Below are 18,462 nucleotides of genomic sequence, written 5' to 3'. Positions count from 1 at the left end.
GATCTTGAACTTGGCTCAATGATCCTCCCACTTCATCCTCCTAAGTAGCTGAGACTACAGGAAAACACAACCACAGCTAGATTTGACTTTTGAGCATCATGTGAACAACATTATCACTCTCGATTCATTGATAAATATTTTCAACAAGTCTTCTAAGATAGTATCTTTTTTTAGTTTTCTTCTTATTTCAGTCTTCTTTGCTGATTCCTCTTCTACCTCACCTCTAAATGATGACAGGCTCCAGAACTCAATCTTTCATCCCTTTTTTTAATCCACATTTCCTCATTTGACTATATCATGCAGTCTCATGGTTTAAACTTTCATCTATATACTGACAATGTCCAAATGCATCTCCAAAATCCTGAACTCATTAAATTCATTATCAACTTGACATAAAAAGCTATATGTGTGACTGTATACATACTGGATATATAGCTGCTGGTCTATGAAACAAAACATTTTCAAAACAGAACTCCAAATCTTTCTTCCTAAATTTACACTTCCCTATTCTCAGATTCTTCAACCTGGTGTTCAGAGAAAAAAAAAATCCAGGATTTAACCTCAAATTCTTTCTTTCTCTCAAATCTGTCAGTTCTATTTAACAGTTATGATTTAATCTGGGAACGAGGGCCATCCAACATAGATCATATCACTGTGGGTAAAGACAAGAAGTAAAAATCTCAAAGGTGATAGTTGAAGGATCACACAAAAACCATCCACTAGAGTTTATTAACGGGAGTTTATGAAGAAATCTATAGACTCTATCTGATGTTAGTTCTGAATTCAATGACAGCACAGAAATAACTCGGAAGAAATCCTACACATAAAGTGGGGCAAACTGGAATGCTTGAAAACAAACTGGAAAGACAAAATGGAACTCATGTCTCGTTTTTACCACATCTAAACCTGATGCTGTAGATAATCTACAGAAGAACATTTCCTTTCCTATGGAGCTGCACATGCTCTTGGCCCATAGCTCAGAGAAGTTAACAGAGGAGATCCAGGAAGGTACGGAAGGGCCAACTATTACCCATACCAACTGAGGGAAGGGAGTAGAGCACTATCAACATGTACATCTGAATGTAACAGCTGCTGCTTTAAGTCTACCTTCCAAGTACCACACATTTCTCATGGGCAGCTCTAAGCCAATAACAAACAAGGAAAGGAAACTGGGAACTGTGAATTTTAGTTTAATTAAACTAACACAGTAAAGAAAACCACCATACTATACATTTAAAAGATACTCAAAATCTGAACATTTTTCACCATCACCATTATTACCATCCCAGAAATAAGGACTCTTGCTTGGATTCATGCAATAAACTCTTAACTGACTTCCTTGGCCCTTTCTTATCCATTATCATCACAAGAGTGAGAGGAATTCTTGTAAATCAAGTCAAATCACATAAATTTTCATCCCAAACTCTGCAATGCCTCCTACTTCTCTCAAGAGTAAAAGTTAAAGTCCTTACAACAGCCAGAAGGTAAACAACACAGGGCCTAATCTCTTCTAATTCTCCCTCCCTCACCTGGACATCTTGCCATACTTATCCCATGCTGATTAGAGGATTTTTTGCTGGTCTTTCTGTTAAGCTCATCTTCCATATATCTGGTTGGTTAACTCCCTCACCTCCTCCAATTCTTTGCTCATATCTTATTTTAATCAATGACACTTTCAATACTTCAGTTCACCCCTCTTCTCATTCAACTTGGCACAGCCAATCCCTTTTATGTTACCTCTTTTAAAAGTCACAATTCTCCAGGGTAAGTCAATTCATTACTCTGGTTTCCTCAGTTTATCGCAATCAAGCCTAGTTTACTTTACTCAAGTCTCCACTGTCATAAAAATCGATTTATTCAATAAACATTTCAAAGTTTCATGCTTTCTTTCAGACTATACTTTCTGTTTTCTATGCCATTCCTATGTATTTATAAAGTTCTACTAAACTGAATCATCTACGGGATCTTCTTTGTGGTCTAATAATTAATTTTCTTATTTTATTTTTATACTTTGTGCACATAAGATATCAAATTTGCTTGGTTCCTACAGTGCTTTATTCATACTACTGTAACAGTGCAGCATTTTTCACATTGATAATTGTTTACATTTTTTATCCCGTCAGCTCACTTACTCCTTCAGGATGGGGCTTACCCATCTTTTTGTTCCCTGCACCTAACTGTAGTTTATGGCTTATACATAGATGGTTTTCAAAATGGTTATTTATTAATGATAGATCAATTATAACTAGCGCTGCTTACACTGAAAGTTTAAAAGTAAATGGAAGACAAGTAGAATTATGATTTTTTTCTTTCTCATAAATTAGATTTTGAAAAAGATGAAAAGGTCTTTGTTCCTTAGTAATGAATTCATGCAATTTACAGTTAATTTATTCCAAACTCCCTTGAGACCATATAATATGATCTGTACCTTCTACAATGAATCCACCCTTAAATGGTCATGAAATTTTAAAATCTAAATAATACATATTCCTACTCTACTTATAAAAAATTAAAATACTACCAAAGAAGACAAATTTGAGGATACTTGAGGAATGCATGCAACTGCACAGTGGTCAGTAAAAATATTCTTGATACTAACATGTTTTCATGTATTTAGATTATCAATTTTTAAATAATTAAGTGAAAACAAAATGGACTTCATAAAAAGCTACATAACCTAGGCTTCTTTTGATGACTGAAAACATGTTTCTGAAACTTGCAGCGACTTGTTTACCAATATGAATATGAAGTATCTCTGAGCTGTACATATAGAAATATACTTTTGATAGAGATTTCTAATTAAAAGGCTACAAGGCAATAATCTAATATAAATATAATTGTTAAATCTGTATTGTTTATATTAGACAATACAGGTATGACAAATAGGCATTTAAAAATCAAGCAACTAAACTGCTGTTACACAGTGAAACATATTTCCTATGATTAAGTATAATTTATTACCTTGAACAAAGGTAATAAATAACAAGTGCCAATATAATAAAATTCAGATACTAAAAACTAGCTCTACCACTATATATATAGTTTTACAAAAAAAAAAATCTTTATGTTGTAGTTGTTCCTACTGTCTCTTTATTCAAACCTGGACGTCTAGTTTCCCAAGGTAGTTTTCTGATATACTAAAAGAATAAAGTGAGCTTCTTTCATACCCTCCCCCATATACTCTCCCCTGAGATTCAAGCTTAATATGAGTTCCATTTCCCAGAGATAAAAAGGCCTGCATTAACAATGATGTATCCTAGCTTTCTTCTTTTTATAATAAATTACCATATTTATATTTTGGAGCTGTCATATGCTAGAGGATATTAAATATCCTCTCACCATAATTAACTCTTTAAACCAAATTAAATGGTTTGGTTCAAAACACATTGTGAAAGTTAAAGGAATATGATTCTACAACTAATTATTTTGTAATTATTTTAATAATTAGAGCTATATAATTTATTCCTGACAGATTTTAATTGAGAACAGTGGCTAAAAAGCTCAAATCTTTCTTTCTTTTATCCTTAGAATATAAAAAATTTGGACCATGTATTTCAAAAATTTTGAATGTGTTCACTATAGAGATGATAAATGTTTGAGGAGACAGATGTTTACTCTGATTTAAATATCACACAATGTATATATGTATTAAAACATAACATGGAACTCCATAAATATGTAGAATTTTTATGTAGCAATTTAAAAATAACTGTAAATCAATCAAGCCATCAATCTAAATGGTCCAGCATGTCAATGAATAAAACCTGTGGCTGTTTTCCAGTTACTGGATACATAATTGGAAATATTTGACAACTGACAGAATTTCCACTGGTTTTTGATCTACAGAGTAAGAGTCATTATTCCAAGAAAGGCCAAATAAAATCCCATAAGATTTGGCCTCCCTACCAGAAAAATAAAACAAAAGAAATAAGGTACCCCCAAGGTTAAGTGTTGAGATTACTACCACCATCAAAGACACAGAATAATTATGAATCATCATAAATTTAATCAGGCTGCTATTGCAGCTGTTATTTCAAATGTGCTATCTTTAATAAAGCAAATGAACAGAGCCTCTGAAATCTTAGATACAAGCTGGCAAATAATTTTGTTTCTATACCAATCTAAGGCACTGTCAGAAGATACCAGCCTTTGCCTAAGACAGTGATGGCGACACTTTTAGAGACTGGGTGCCCCAACTGCAACCCAAAGCCCAGTTATTTATCACAAAATAGCAACACTGGAACTAAACCTGAACACTGAGGTTTCACTTTAGAAAAAACAACTCATACACTTGGCTCACATGCTGACAGAGAGGTCTATGCATGCTCATTGCACCATGTATGCCACAGACTTGCCACCACTGGCCTAGGATGACTGTTATCTCTCACAGCTGTAGTACATAGCTCTTCTGCTCTCTGCAATAGTATAATCCAGAGACAGGCATCTTTTTAAAAAATAATAAATATTTAATATTTTTATATAACATGTAGCAGTCTAAATGTTTTAGGCACTATTTTACTGAATTACCATAAGAAGTAGACACTACTATAATCTAAACTAGAGAATTAAGGAAACATAGCAATAGAAAAGTAACTTGAGTAAAGAGCGGCAGAGCTAGGATTGAAATCCTAAGGGTATAATTCCAGAGGCTCTTTGCTAACAAGGATCCATGACACTAGCGTAGATAGAGGAGTTATTTTGTTTGCACATTAATCTATTTGCCCATTGGCAGATTTTTGGGTTGTCTGCACCTTTTGACTATTATAAATAATGTTGTTAAGAAGATTCATGTACAAATTTTTGTATAGATATACATCCTCATTTCTTTTAGGTATATACCCAAGAACAGAATTGCCACATTATATAGTAAATTCACCTTTAGCACTTTGAAAAACTACCTGTTTGCCAGAGTGGTTGTACCAATTTACAATCTCAGTATCATTGTCTGAGGGCTTCCATTTCTCCACCTCTCACTACCACTTATAACTGCCTTATTTTTTTTCAGAGACAATGGTCCTTTTTAATACCTTATGATTGCTTACCGAAAGAGATAAGCATTTTAAAAGGGGAAAGCTTATAGGGATTAGAATTAAACAGGAAACAATTCACACAAAAAGTTGGCCTTGCACAGTGCAGCAAGTAACAGGTAAAACTGTAGGAGTAGCAAGAAAGAAAAATGAATTTTTAAAACAATGTAATTAAAACGACAAAAAGGCATTTAACTGTCATGTGCCATATTTTGTCCCAAATATTTTACTGCAAATTTCTATTTTATTCAGGAAAACCCAAGGTACAGAAAAAAAATAATGTGCTCAAGGTCACAGAGCTAGTAAGCAGATTTCAACTAAGGCAACCAGATTCTAGAATCTGTGCTGTTAATTTCTGTGCTAAAATGAATTTAAAAAGCAAAGAACACTCCTGTACTGCACAAGTAAGTTATATCACTATAAGTCACTGATACTACACTTACAAGTCTACAATTTACAGAGCAGAGACTTTGCTAAACATTATACATTTACTATAAAGACATTTTTTAAATAATGCATAGCTCTCAGATGAAAATCTAAATTGCATGTTTATAAAATTCAACACTGTAAATTGCTAAGACATACAAAAGTTATTTTAGACAAAGATAAATTAATTAGTTAATATATCTCCCCTGGCAATTTGGCAGAGCCATTGTCTAGGACAGTGAGGGGAGGGGAGGGACATCCACATGCTTTATTAAAACCCTTTCTTGGTATCCATCACAAAGCATAGTATCCTTTCTTTGAAAAATCACACTCTCTTAAGAGACTATTGTATTTTAATCTCAGCGAATCTGAAATCTTGTAACAATAACATATCCTCTCTTCCATTATCTATAAAAGGCATACCTTTGAAAGGTAAAATGAATTTCATTATATGCATTGGTAGACTTTAATCTCTTTGCCTCTGTTATCTTGCTTTCTTAGGATTTCCTTGGTTAAACTTTTGTTACTTTGTCCTAATGTATTTACTTACATGCCTTAAACATTTGTAGAACAAAGTAAAATAAAACAAGGTTTTGAGAATACAATATATTCATGCTAACACATCTTCTATAAATGAAGTCATAAAATGAAAATAACCAATAAATGAAAAAGTACTTAATGAACATTATGAAAAATTTTAAAGAATGTAAGTAATTAAAACTTTACACTAATAAGGTATTATGGGTTAATATTTGCTATACAAATACAAACATGAAATAGTCTCCTTGAAAGTAAAAAGACTTATTTTAATACATTTATTATAATACTTTGGATTACTTATTATACTATTATAATACTTAGGATTACTTTTAATAACACCTACTTGTACAATTTAATAAAGTTAATTTTTAAATTACAGTAACTAAAATTTTTTTAAAAGATGCTACAAAACATTAGTTGCCATAGATTAAAAGAATGAATTATCTGTTAAACTCAAGATAGATGTAGATATAAAGTATATTCTACTTACCTTTTTAGAAAGTATTATAAAATACATGTGAAATACCCCATAAACAGTGAAGCCTTATACAGAGTATCATTTCATGTTAAAAAAAAAGTCTTGGGGGAGGAGTGTGGATAACTGTACACTTACCCTTCTCCACCCATTCTTGTTATCTTTAGGCGAAAATCGACAGAATTCAGACTGGGAGGCTTCCATTTCAATATATCATCACACCGACCTGGTTTATATTTCTAAAGTGATATAAATAATGATAATTATTAGTAAGAAGATAAAAATTCAATTTATTAATTGTGATATTACTTTCTATTTCTAAAATTACCAATTCTCTTCTGAACATAATTTTGTGATCTTCTACCACCGAGACTACCTATCTAGCTCTAGAAAAAGAATAAAAGCAATCCAATCTTTCCATGATGTAAAGCTTCATAATTCTTTAAAAAGCACTTCTTATTCAGATTTACCAATAAATTGCAATAAATAAAATTAAGCAATGAACTTTAACAAATAAATACATATAATCACCACCAAAATCATAATATGGAACATTTCAGTGACCAGAGAAAGTTTCCTCCTGACATCAGCAGTCAGTTTCCTCCTCCAAGTCTTTGTTAACAACAATCAGGTTTCAGGCCGGGGATTTAGCTCAGTGGTTCCAGTGCCTGCCTCACAAGTGCAAGGTCCTGAGTTCAATCTCCAGTACCAAAACAAAAACAAAAACAAAACCACAACAATCAGCTTTCTATCAATGTAGTTGCAGCTCTTCTAGAGCACATGAAAATAGGTTTTTCATAAATTTTGGGTAAATACCTAAGAGAACAGAATGGCTGTGTCACATAGCAAACATGTTAAAGAAAACATCAAACTGTTTTCCACTGAAAAACGTGCACACAGATGTTGAGCAGCATCAATCATGATAACCCAGACATTTATAAACTTGTAAAAGCATACACCATTTGTGTGTTATATGACTACAGTGCAGTCCTACTCAGCAATAAAAAGTAGAAAACTACTAATACATAATACCAGCCTAGCTACATCTCAGAAACTTTGTTAAATATTTTTATGTGCTCTAGAAGAGCTACAACTACATTGCATAATTGTATGGAAGGGGAGGGAAGGGGAGGAAAAGGTTAAGAAAAAGAAATGCACAATGCTACAGCTGAACAATTCCTCAAAAAGCTAAACATAGAATTACCGTATGACACTGCAGTTTCACTGCCCTATTATAGTCTAACACATGGAAAACTGCTAGTCAAATAGATACTCGGATGTCATGTTCATTGTAGCACTGTTCATTAAAGTCAAAAGTTTTTATCAACACATTAATAAATAAAAAAGGTGTGTGCATATACATATATATGTATATGCATATGCATATAAAATCAGCCATAAAATGGAATGAAGTTTTGGCACAAGCTACAAAATGAATGAAAAGCAGCATCAAGTGAAATAAGTCAGACAAAAAGACCAAATATTGTATATTCTAATTATAAGATATATGTAGATTAGGCAAAAATTGTAGTAACAGAAAGTAGATTCCAGATCGCTAAAGGTTAGTAAGCAGAGGAAATGAGTTATTGCTTAGCAGTAACAATTTCTGTTTGGTATGTTAACTTTTAGAAATAGTTGTGTAACATTATACATGTGCGAAAGAGGCTATTAGAAAAATGTCTTTAATAAAACTGAACATTTACTATGGTCTTATATAACTTTTTAATGTATATAACATATATATATGAACATATAGCAATCAATATATTTATATATCACTTTAGAGGTATGCTAGTTGGAATGCATTTATTCAACAAAATCAAAATATACTCAAATGGTTTTTACTGTATATATTTAAGGTGTACAACATGATGTTTTGATATACATATATATAGTGAAATTATTATTAAATCAAGTAAATTAACATATTCATCTCAGATAGTTACTCTGTGTGAGTGTGTGTGTGTGTGTGTGTGTGTGTGTGTGTGAAAAAGGATTATGTGAAAACTACTCTTGGCAAATTTCCAGTATACAATACCATATTATTAACTAAGACCTTCATGCGGTACATTTTATCTTCAGGTTTATTCATCCTATATAACTACAACTTTGTGCTCTTTGATTTTCATCTTTCCAAACCCCAATAACCTGCCCTTGACAACCACTGTTCTATGCTCTTTCTACGTAATTGACTTTTTTAGATTCCCACATGTAAGTAAGCTTTCTGTGCTTTATTTCACTTAGCAAAACACCCTCCAGCTCCACTCAAGTTGTTGCAAATGGCAGGATCTTCTTTCTTAAAGCCTGATTTATCCATATAGATACAAATAACACAATTTATCCACTCATCTGTTGAGGGACAGTTAGGTGATTTCCCTTTCTTGATTATTGTAAATAATGCTGCAGTAGATGTGGGGGAACATATATCTTTTCAAGGTACTGATTTCATTTCCTTTGGTATATACTGAGAAGAGGTACTACTAGGTCATACAGTAGTTTTATTTTTAATTTCTTAAGGAACATCCTTAAGATCTATAATAGCTGTACCAATTCACATTCACACCAACAATGTATAAGAGTTCCCTTTCTCCGTACTGTCACCAACACTTGTTCTCGTCTTTTTTAAAAAAAATAATAACAGCCACCTCACTGTGGTTTTGATTTGCATTTAACTGTTAGATATTTTGATAACTACTTTGGAAAAATGCATATTCATTTTTTAACTGAGTTATTTGGTGGTTTTTGTCTCTTTGTTATTGAGTTGTGTGAGTTCCTTACAGTATATTGTTAAATCATTGCCAAGGCTAGTAACACATTTTCTTGTACTTTTATACTTTCAAGTGTTATATTTTGGTTTTTACTGAGTTAGATTTTTGTACATGGTGTAAGATAAGGCACCAATTTCATTCTTTTACACATGGATATACACTTTTCTTAATAACATTTATTGAAGAAACTTTTTTTCTCATCATGTATTCTTAGTGCCTTTGTATAAAAATTAGTTGACTCGGACTAGGGGGTAAATAGCTCAGTGATACAATAAGATGTACTGAGTATGTACAAGGCCTTGAATCCAACCCTTGTACTAAAAGAAAAAAATAGTTGACTGTATATGCTTGAGTTTATTTCTGGGCCCTGTATTCTGGTCTATCAGTCTGTTTTTAATGTCACCATACAGTATTTCCCCCAAAATAAGACCAGGTCTTATATTAATTTTTTGCTACAAATGATACCATAGGGCTTATTTTCAAGGGATGTCTTATTTTTTAATGTACAATAATCTGTAATTATTCATTTATTAATGTACAAAAATCTACACTTATTCAAATTCATGTCATCTTTCTCTAGAACATCATCATAACTCTCCAAACCTGGAATTCTGGTCTGAATTTCTTGTGAATCCATTTCCTGTGGAACAACTGGCCCCAACCTCTCATGTCCAGCAACAGAGTTCTAATTAAAGGAGTATTTCTTGTCCATGTAGCCTGCTGCAGTGTATTGGCAACACAGCTGTCAATGATTTTATACCATGAAGTTTTCACCCAACTCACAACCTCTTGTAGGCTAGGCTTCACAAAGTTTCCATTAAATCAGGAGTTAACTGAAGACTTATGAGACAGGAGTGGCAACAAAAATGATGACAGTTAAGAATGATGGTCCACACAAAATTCAACAAAACATTGTAGGTGGTAAAATTTAAAAAACATGTATTTTACACAACTGCATAAAGTACATCTATTACAATACATGATGTATTGAATTATGAAGATTCATATTAGACTGTTATCAAGTGCCCATGTTATTCGTGCATTGTTTCTGTATTCCTACTGGTCATATGGCAGTAAGTCTCAAGTTCATCTGTTTATACAGGTGTTTACTTCTCCAAAGATATCTTTTTTAGTATTTACAAATAATTATAATTACTATTATCATTTAAGTATCAATGCCAAGAATATTATTTATATTATATATTATTCTATGATTCAATATGTCCATTGTGTGTTGCAAAAAATGTATTAAATGTGTCTGTGTAGTGATCTTAACTGGGGCTTATTTTGGAAGTATGGCTTATATTAGAAGTATCCTGAAAAATCAAGGGAAGGAGTATTTTCCAGTTAGGTCTTATTTTCATGGAAATATAGCATTTCTGCACTATTTTAATTAACACAGTTTAGCAATATAATGTGAAATCAAGAAGTGTGATGTGCCCACTTTTGTTGTTCTTTCTCAAAATTACTTCAACTATTCAGGGTTTTTTTGTGGTTCCATATAAATTGTAGAGTTACAAAATTGAAAATAGTATATAGTACTCTGATAACAATGGCATGAATCTGTACACTGATTTGGGTAGTATGAACATTTTAACAATGTTAATTCTTCTAATCCATGAAGATGGGATATCTTTCTATTTCTATTTTAATTTCACCATTATTCTAAAGTTTTCAATGTATAGATTTTTTCATTTCCTTGGTTAAGTTTATTCCTAGGTATCTTATTCCTTCTTGATGCTATCACATATAGGAATTGTTTTCTTTACAGATAGATTAATACTGGTATATAGAAATGCAGCATATTTCTGTGCCTTGATTTTATATTCTATGACTTTACTGAGTTTGTTTACTAGTTTTAAGTGGTTTTCTAAGGAGTATTTTGGGTTTTCTACATAGAAGATCATGGCATCTCAAAGAGGGATAATTTTACTTGTTCCTTTCCAATTTAAATGCTTTTTTTTGTTTTGTTTTTAAGACAGGGTATCTCTACGTAGTCCCTGCCACCCTTAAATTAATATATAGCCCAGCTGGCCTCAAATTTGCAATGCTCGTGTCTCAGCCTCTTGAGTGCAAAGATTATGTCTTATTATGTCTTTTATTTCATTTTCCCATCTGATTGTTCTTGCTAGTCTTTCTACTATTATGTTGAACAGACATGGTAAAGGGGGATATCTTTCCTTTCTAGTACACCATATATCAGAGGGAAAACTCAGTTTTTTCCCTCTGGTTACAATGTACTATGGACTTTCCATAAGCAAGTTTTCTGTTGAGAAAATTCTCTTCCATGCGTATTTTGCTGAGATTTTCTTAATCACAAAAAGATGCTGAACTTTGCCAAATGCTTTTTCAAGAACCACTGAGACAATAATGTAGTTTTTAACCTTCCATTTGTTAATGTGGTATATCATACTGGTTCATCTGCATGTGTTAAATCTTGCCTCCTGGGGATAAATTCCACTTGGGGTTGTAAATATATTCTGGGAACATAGTAAGAAGACAAAATATTTCATTTGGGTCGCTGACAGACTGATTATAAAGGAATGAAGTTTCTAAGGGTAGATACTAATGTTGATTTGCATTGTGATGTAAATATGAGCATAAGAAGAGTATTAAAATATAGGATCTACTAAAAGAGAGGTAAATTTGTCAATTCAGTCAGGCATTATGAAGAATGAGAACATAGTATGAGAACGATATACAGGAAGAAAAAGCTAAGTGTCCTTATTCTTTACTAAAGAGGCAATTCAAACTGTATTCTAACAAGTCTTTATATATTTCAAAAACAACAGCAAAAACCCTAGTCACAGGATCACTAATTTCAAACGGAATTCTATATGGTGACAATTTTGTGTATTTATGGTGACTGTGAGTATGCATGCATTTAGAAACCAACACTACTCTTGGCTAGTAATTTTGGTAAATATAAATGATGATACAGTTCTAAAATATCTCATAAACTGGGCATAGTGGTGCATGCCTATAAGCCCAGAACTCAGGAGGCTGAGGCAGGAGGGTCGCTGTGAATTTGAAGCCAGATTAAACTACATAAATCAAGGCCATCCTGAACTACATAGCAAAATCCTGTCTAAAAAATAACATAACAGCATAACATGACATAACATGTCTGGTATTAGATACTGCTATGGTTTAAATATGTCCCCCACACTATGAAAGCAGTTCTAAGAGGAAAATTATCAAAGTCAATGCTTATATTAGTAAAATAGAGCAAGCTCAATAAATAACCTTAAGATATTTCAGAAAGAAAATCAAACCAGCCCCACTGAAATGAACAAAAAACAACTATAAATATGAGAGCAAAAATCAAAGAAATTGAGACTAAAAAACCCCAAAAAAACAGTAAAGTAAATGAATGAATACAAGAGCTGGTTCTCTGAAAGAATAAATAAAATATATAAGCCCTTAGCCAGTCTCACCAAGAGAAAGAGAGAAAAGACTCACATTGATGCAATTAGAAATGAAAAAAGGTGAAATCACAAATGACAAGGTTGAAATATAGAAGACAGCAGCTACTTCAAAAAATTACATTCCAATAAATCAGCAGATTTTTGAAGAAATGGATAGATTCCTAGATACAAACTACCAAAACCAAAGTAGACATAAATATGCTTAACAAGCCAATAATAAGCAATGAAATTGACACAGTAATAAATAATCAACCAGCTTAAAAAAAAAAAAAACCCCAGGACCCAATGCATTCACTGCTGGATTCTACAAACCTTTAAGAATGTTTTATCACCAATACTCTTCAAAGAAATTGAAAGGGATGAAGTGCTCCTAAATTCATTTATGGAAGGGAGTATCACCCTGACCACAAAACCAGATAAAGACTCATGGAAAGGAAGGAAGGGAGGGAGGGAGAAGGGGAGGGACAGAGGGAGGGAAGAAGGAAACTATAGCCAATCTCCTTAATGAACATATATGCAAAACTCCTCAAGAAGATAATACCAAACAGCGCCACACATTATCAAAAACATACATTATGATCAAGTAGGTCTCACCCCAGAGATGCAAGGATGGTTCAACATATATGTCAATAAACAGAAGTGTATGTAAGTCACATAACCAGTAGCAAGGTCAAAAACCATATGAACAGAGCACACAGGAGCTGAGCTGCTCCCAGCGCATAAGAGGAGGCTTCCTGGCCACCTTAACACCCCTGCCAGCACACAGGAGGTGAGCCCCTCCCAGCGCACAAGAGGAGGCTTCCAGGCCACCATACCACCCCTGCCAGCACAGAGGAGTGGAGCCGCTCCCAGCGCATAAGAGGAGGCTTCCGGGCCACCTTAGCACCCCCACCAGCACACAGGAGATGAGCCCCACGGGCGCCAGCAGCACACACACCCCTGACCCCCGGCCAAATGAGAAGACACATAAACAAGTCTCAAAACCAGACTTCCAGATCACCTACAGCAACTCCAAAGGGAAACGAGATGGAACATTCTGATACTCAACTAGCTGGACTCCCTGAACTGTCCACAAAAGAGGGTCTGGAAAAAATAACATCAGAAGGGCGAGGGATTTAGCTCAGTGGTTCCGGTGCCTGCCTCACAAGCGCAAGGTCCCGAGTTCGATCCCCAGTACCAAAAAAAAAAAAACAACACACACAAAAATAACATCAGAAATAATTTCTCAGATAACAACAGAGATTGTGCTCATAGTGAAAGACACGATTAATCAATCTAGACAGGACCTCAGGAACATGATGGAATCCCAACATAGGAAACAAATGGAATCCATAAAACAGATGCAAACAGATTTCCAGGAGATCAAAAACTCCACTGAAAGTCTACACAGCAGAATGAGCCAATGTGAGGACAGAATTTCAGATATAGAAGATAAGATTGCAATTAGTAACCAGGAAAAGAAAAGTTGCTTTAAAATTGTAAGGGACCACGAGAAATCAATACAGCAGCTGCTACACAATGCAAAGAAGAATAACATAAGACTGATCAGAGTCAATGAAGAAACAGGAGAGAGTGCAGATGACATAAAAAAACTCTTCACAGAAGTGAACAGAAAACTTCCCAAGAAGGGGAAAAGAACTTGACATACAGATAAGTGAGGCATATAGGACTCCAACTAGCCTTGATCAGAAAAAAATCTACACATAGGTATATAATTGTTAAGATTCCAGAAACCCAACAGGAGAACAAAGTTCTACAAGCAGTTAGAGAAAAGAAACAAATCACATACAAAGGAAAGCCCATCAGAATCACAGCAGACTTCTCAGTCCAAACCCTCAAGGCAAGAAGAGCTTGGAGTAATGTATTTCAAGCCCTAAAAGAAAACAGCCTCCAACCCAGATTGATGTACCCTGTTACAACTGATGTACCTATCTTTCAAAATTGATGGAGAAATAAGATACTTTCATGATAAAGAGCACCTTAGGAACTTCATAAATACCAAACCAGCACTCCAAAATATTTTAAGACAATATCCTAGGAAAAGACAATGAGGATCACAAGCCCAGGAAGCCCAGCAGAATGAATCCGTTGGACGTGACAAATTAAATGAAAAGAGGAAGAATCCAACAAAAAGAAAAAGTCATGAAAAGGGTTTTAAAACTTTTAACTTCATCTCCCTAATGAGTGTATAATTCAATCTTGTTATTGTGCTGATTAGTATTTTTCTGATTCTAGTGTTGCACACCTTTCCTTGTGCTGTACTGGCTATTTATCAACTTCTTGTGTCTACTTTTTAATTGAGTTGTCTATTAATGAGCTGTAAGAGTTCTTTATATTCTGGTCATAGGTTATATGAATTATAAATATGATTTGTTTAAGGACCACTTTTCATTTTAACAATGTCATTTAAAGTTCTAAATTTTGATGGAATCTCATTTATCAATTTTTTTCTTTTATATATCATGTTTTTTATATCCTAGGAAATTCTTGCCAACCCTAAATTCATAAACATTTTCCCTTATAATTTCTTCTTAAAGTTTTATACTTTTAGGCTTTCATATTTAGGTTTATGGATCCTTTCAAGTTATATTTATGTATGGAAATAAGGGGTTGAGGTTAATTTTTTATATACAGATACCAAGTGTTCTAGTCCCATGTGCTGAAAACACTATCTTTTTCTCTACTCTTGAATTGAGTTTATGTTCTATAAAATGCTAATATTAAATAATCTTTCAAAACTCAGTGGATCATATATGTGTGGTTCTATTTCTAGATTCTCTGTTTTATTCTGATGATTTATATGGCTTTCCTTACACCAACACTGCCTCGATTACTGTAGCTTTAGAAGAAGTCTTAAAATTAGGTAATAAATGTCTTCCAACACTTGCTGTTGTTTTTTTCTTTTTCTTTTTACTTTTCTAGGTCCTTTGTACTCCTACATAACTTTTAAATTTCAACATCCAATTCTTCATCTATAGCAAGTATACATAAACCTGAATTTTTATATATAACTTGTGTTTTCTAATCCTGCTAAATTCAAATACAAGTTCTAGGGGCTCCTAGAGATTTCTTAGTATTTTCTCTGTAGATGATCATTTCATCTACATATAAAGATTTTGCTTCTACCTTGCCAATCCTATCCTAATTGTGTCATTTTATTGCCAGACTATTTTGGTGGGGACTAGGTTTCAAAGTTTAATGGACAGATGAAGAGTAAGCATATCTGCCCTTGTTCCCCACCTTAAGGAGAAAGCATTGTATCTTCTCCATTCATATAAGGCATTCTCGCTGGAAGTATGGAGTACATGTCTTTGATCTGTTGAGAAGGTTCTGTTCTACTTCTAGTCTCCTGATAGCTTTTACCATGAACAGCTGTAGAATTTAGTCCAATACTTTTTCTCCAACTAGTGACAGGATCATATAGCTTTTTCCTTTCCTCTGTTAAAATGACGACTTTTGTTGGTGGATTTTCCAATGCTGAACCAACACTGCCATCCCTATAACAAAACCACTTTCTACATCCTGCCAGATCTTACTTCTAATAGTTTGTTTTATTAAACAAACTTCTATTTATGTTCATTCTTTTTTCTTCTATTATTTTTGTCCGGTTTTAGGATTAGCAGAATGTTGATTTCCTAAAATGAGGGGAGAAGTGTTCCTTCTTTTTTCTGCTTTAATTGTTTGATATAATTTATCAGTTAAAATGTATATGAGCCTGTTGTTGTCATATAGGTAGGTTTTCAAGCTAGGAATATACTTTATTTAATAGGTGCTATTCAAATTTGATATTTCCTCCAGACTTAGTTTCATTAATTTGTCTTCCAAGGTACTTCTTAGAAATTGTCAAATTTATTTTAAAAAACATTTTTGTAATATGCTTTCTATATCCTTTTATATTCTATAAAATCTGTGGTAATGTCTCCTAGATCTTGATATTATAATTTTTAAAATGTATAAGTGATATTGTGTAATAGGAAGAAAAGGTCTAAAGGAGCAGGGGAAGTGGGAGGGGTAGGAGAAAGGAAAGAAGGGAAAAGAAAAAATAGAAAAGAAAAAAATGGAAACAAAGTCTTTGCAAATAGGGAAGGATGGAGGGGGTGAAGGGAGGGCAGGGGAAGGGGAAAAAGTAAGAATCAAGATACTCATGTAAAGGTACAAGATCCCAATGATGAATGTAACTGTATTTTATACCTAAAATGTAGCAATAAACTTAATGGGAAAAAATAATAATTTTTAAAAATATATGAACATATCAATAGATGCAGAAAAGTCTTTCAATATAATCCAACACCCCTTCATGATTAAAAATCTTGAAGAAAACAAATATCGAAGGACCATACCTGAATACGAAAGGCTACTTATGACAAAGCAATACCCAGCATTATAGTAAATGGGGAAAAACTAAACACATTCCCCCTTAAAATCAGGAACAAGAAAAGGATGTCCACTCTTATCTCTTCTATGCAACATACTATAGCCAGAGCAATTAGGCAAGAGAAAGAAATAAAAGGGATACATATAGGAAAGGATGAACTCAAATTATCATTACTTAGACATAACATGATACTCCACATAAAATACTCAAAGAACTCCTCCAAAACACTCTTAGAATTAACAACCAACTTTAGCATTGTAGCAAGATACAAAGCTAACAAACAAAAATCATTAGGATTTGTGTACATCAATAATAAGCTGAATGAGAAGGAAATTATGAAAACAATAGCTTTCACAGTAGCTTTAAGAAAAATGAAATACTGTACCTATAAATTAACTTAACCAGGAAAGTGAAAGACCACTACAAAGAAAACCACAGTACTCTGAAGAAAAGAGATCAAAGAGAACATCAGAATATGAAAAGATGCCCCCTGCTCCTGGATAGGCAGAAACAATATTGTCAAAATGACCATACTCCCAAAACTGTTATACAGATTCTGTGTGGTCCTATTGAAAATACCAGCAGCATACTTCACAGATCTACAGAAAACAATCCTAAAATTCATATGGAGCCAGAAGAGATCCAGAATAGCAAAAGCAATTTTAGGCAACAAGAGCAAACCAGAAGGCACAGCAATACCTGACTTCAAGTTACACTTCAAAGCAACAGTGATAAAAACATCATAGTACTGGAACAAAAACAGACACATGGATCAATGAGATAGAATTGAGGATACAAAAACTTCTCCAAACACAGTCAGCTATTTGATCTTTGACATGTTGGAGGAAAGCCTATTTAACAAATCATGTTGGGAAAACTGGTTATCTGTTTGCAGAAGACTGAAACTAGACCCTGATCTCTCAACATATACTAAATTAAAATCAAAATAGACCAATGATCTAAACATTAAAACAGAAACATCAATCTACTGGAAGATAAATAGGTAAAACACTTAAAGACATAGATATAGGAAAGGATTTTCTAAACAGACCTTCAGCTGCACAAGAACTAACAGCAACAATCAACAAATGAGATTATATCAGACTAAAAAGCTTCTGTGCAAGAAAAGAATCAATCAGTAGAGTGAAGAGACAACCTATAGAACGAGAAAACAGTTTTGACAACTACTCCTTAGATAGGGGACTAATATGTAGAATATACAAAGAACTCAAAAAATTAAACCATTTAAAATTAAAGACTCGGTCAAAAAATGGGCAAGAGAAATGAGCAGACACTTCACAGAAGAAGAAATACCAATGGTCAACAAATATATGAAAAATGTTCAACATCTCTGGCCATTAGAAAAATGCAAATAAAAAAACCCTAAGATTTCATCTTAATCTGCGAAGAATGGCAATCATTA

At 33.4% G+C, this 18,462-nt stretch overlaps 1 protein-coding gene across 4 annotated transcripts in view; it reads right to left on the bottom strand.

Moving 5' to 3' along the window:
* Rngtt (RNA guanylyltransferase and 5'-phosphatase) overlaps positions 1-18,462 on the bottom strand; it is a 314,302-nt gene that overhangs the window by 122,487 nt on the left and 173,353 nt on the right. For all 4 annotated transcript variants that reach the window (XM_013077976.2, XM_021240735.2, XM_021240736.2 and 1 more), the window contains one exon: positions 6,607-6,707. In XM_013077976.2, the coding sequence (XP_012933430.1) occupies positions 6,607-6,707 (101 nt within the window). The remainder of the gene's footprint in view (positions 1-6,606; positions 6,708-18,462) is intronic.

Source organism: Heterocephalus glaber, unplaced genomic scaffold (genome assembly GCF_053883595.1).
Source record: "Heterocephalus glaber isolate CG9 unplaced genomic scaffold, H.glaber_assembly_v1.0 deba00001523, whole genome shotgun sequence".
Classification (NCBI taxonomy): Eukaryota; Metazoa; Chordata; class Mammalia; order Rodentia; family Bathyergidae; genus Heterocephalus; species Heterocephalus glaber.
The sequence above is the reverse complement of the archived record's forward strand: the minus strand, read 5'-3'. Positions and strand labels throughout refer to the sequence as shown.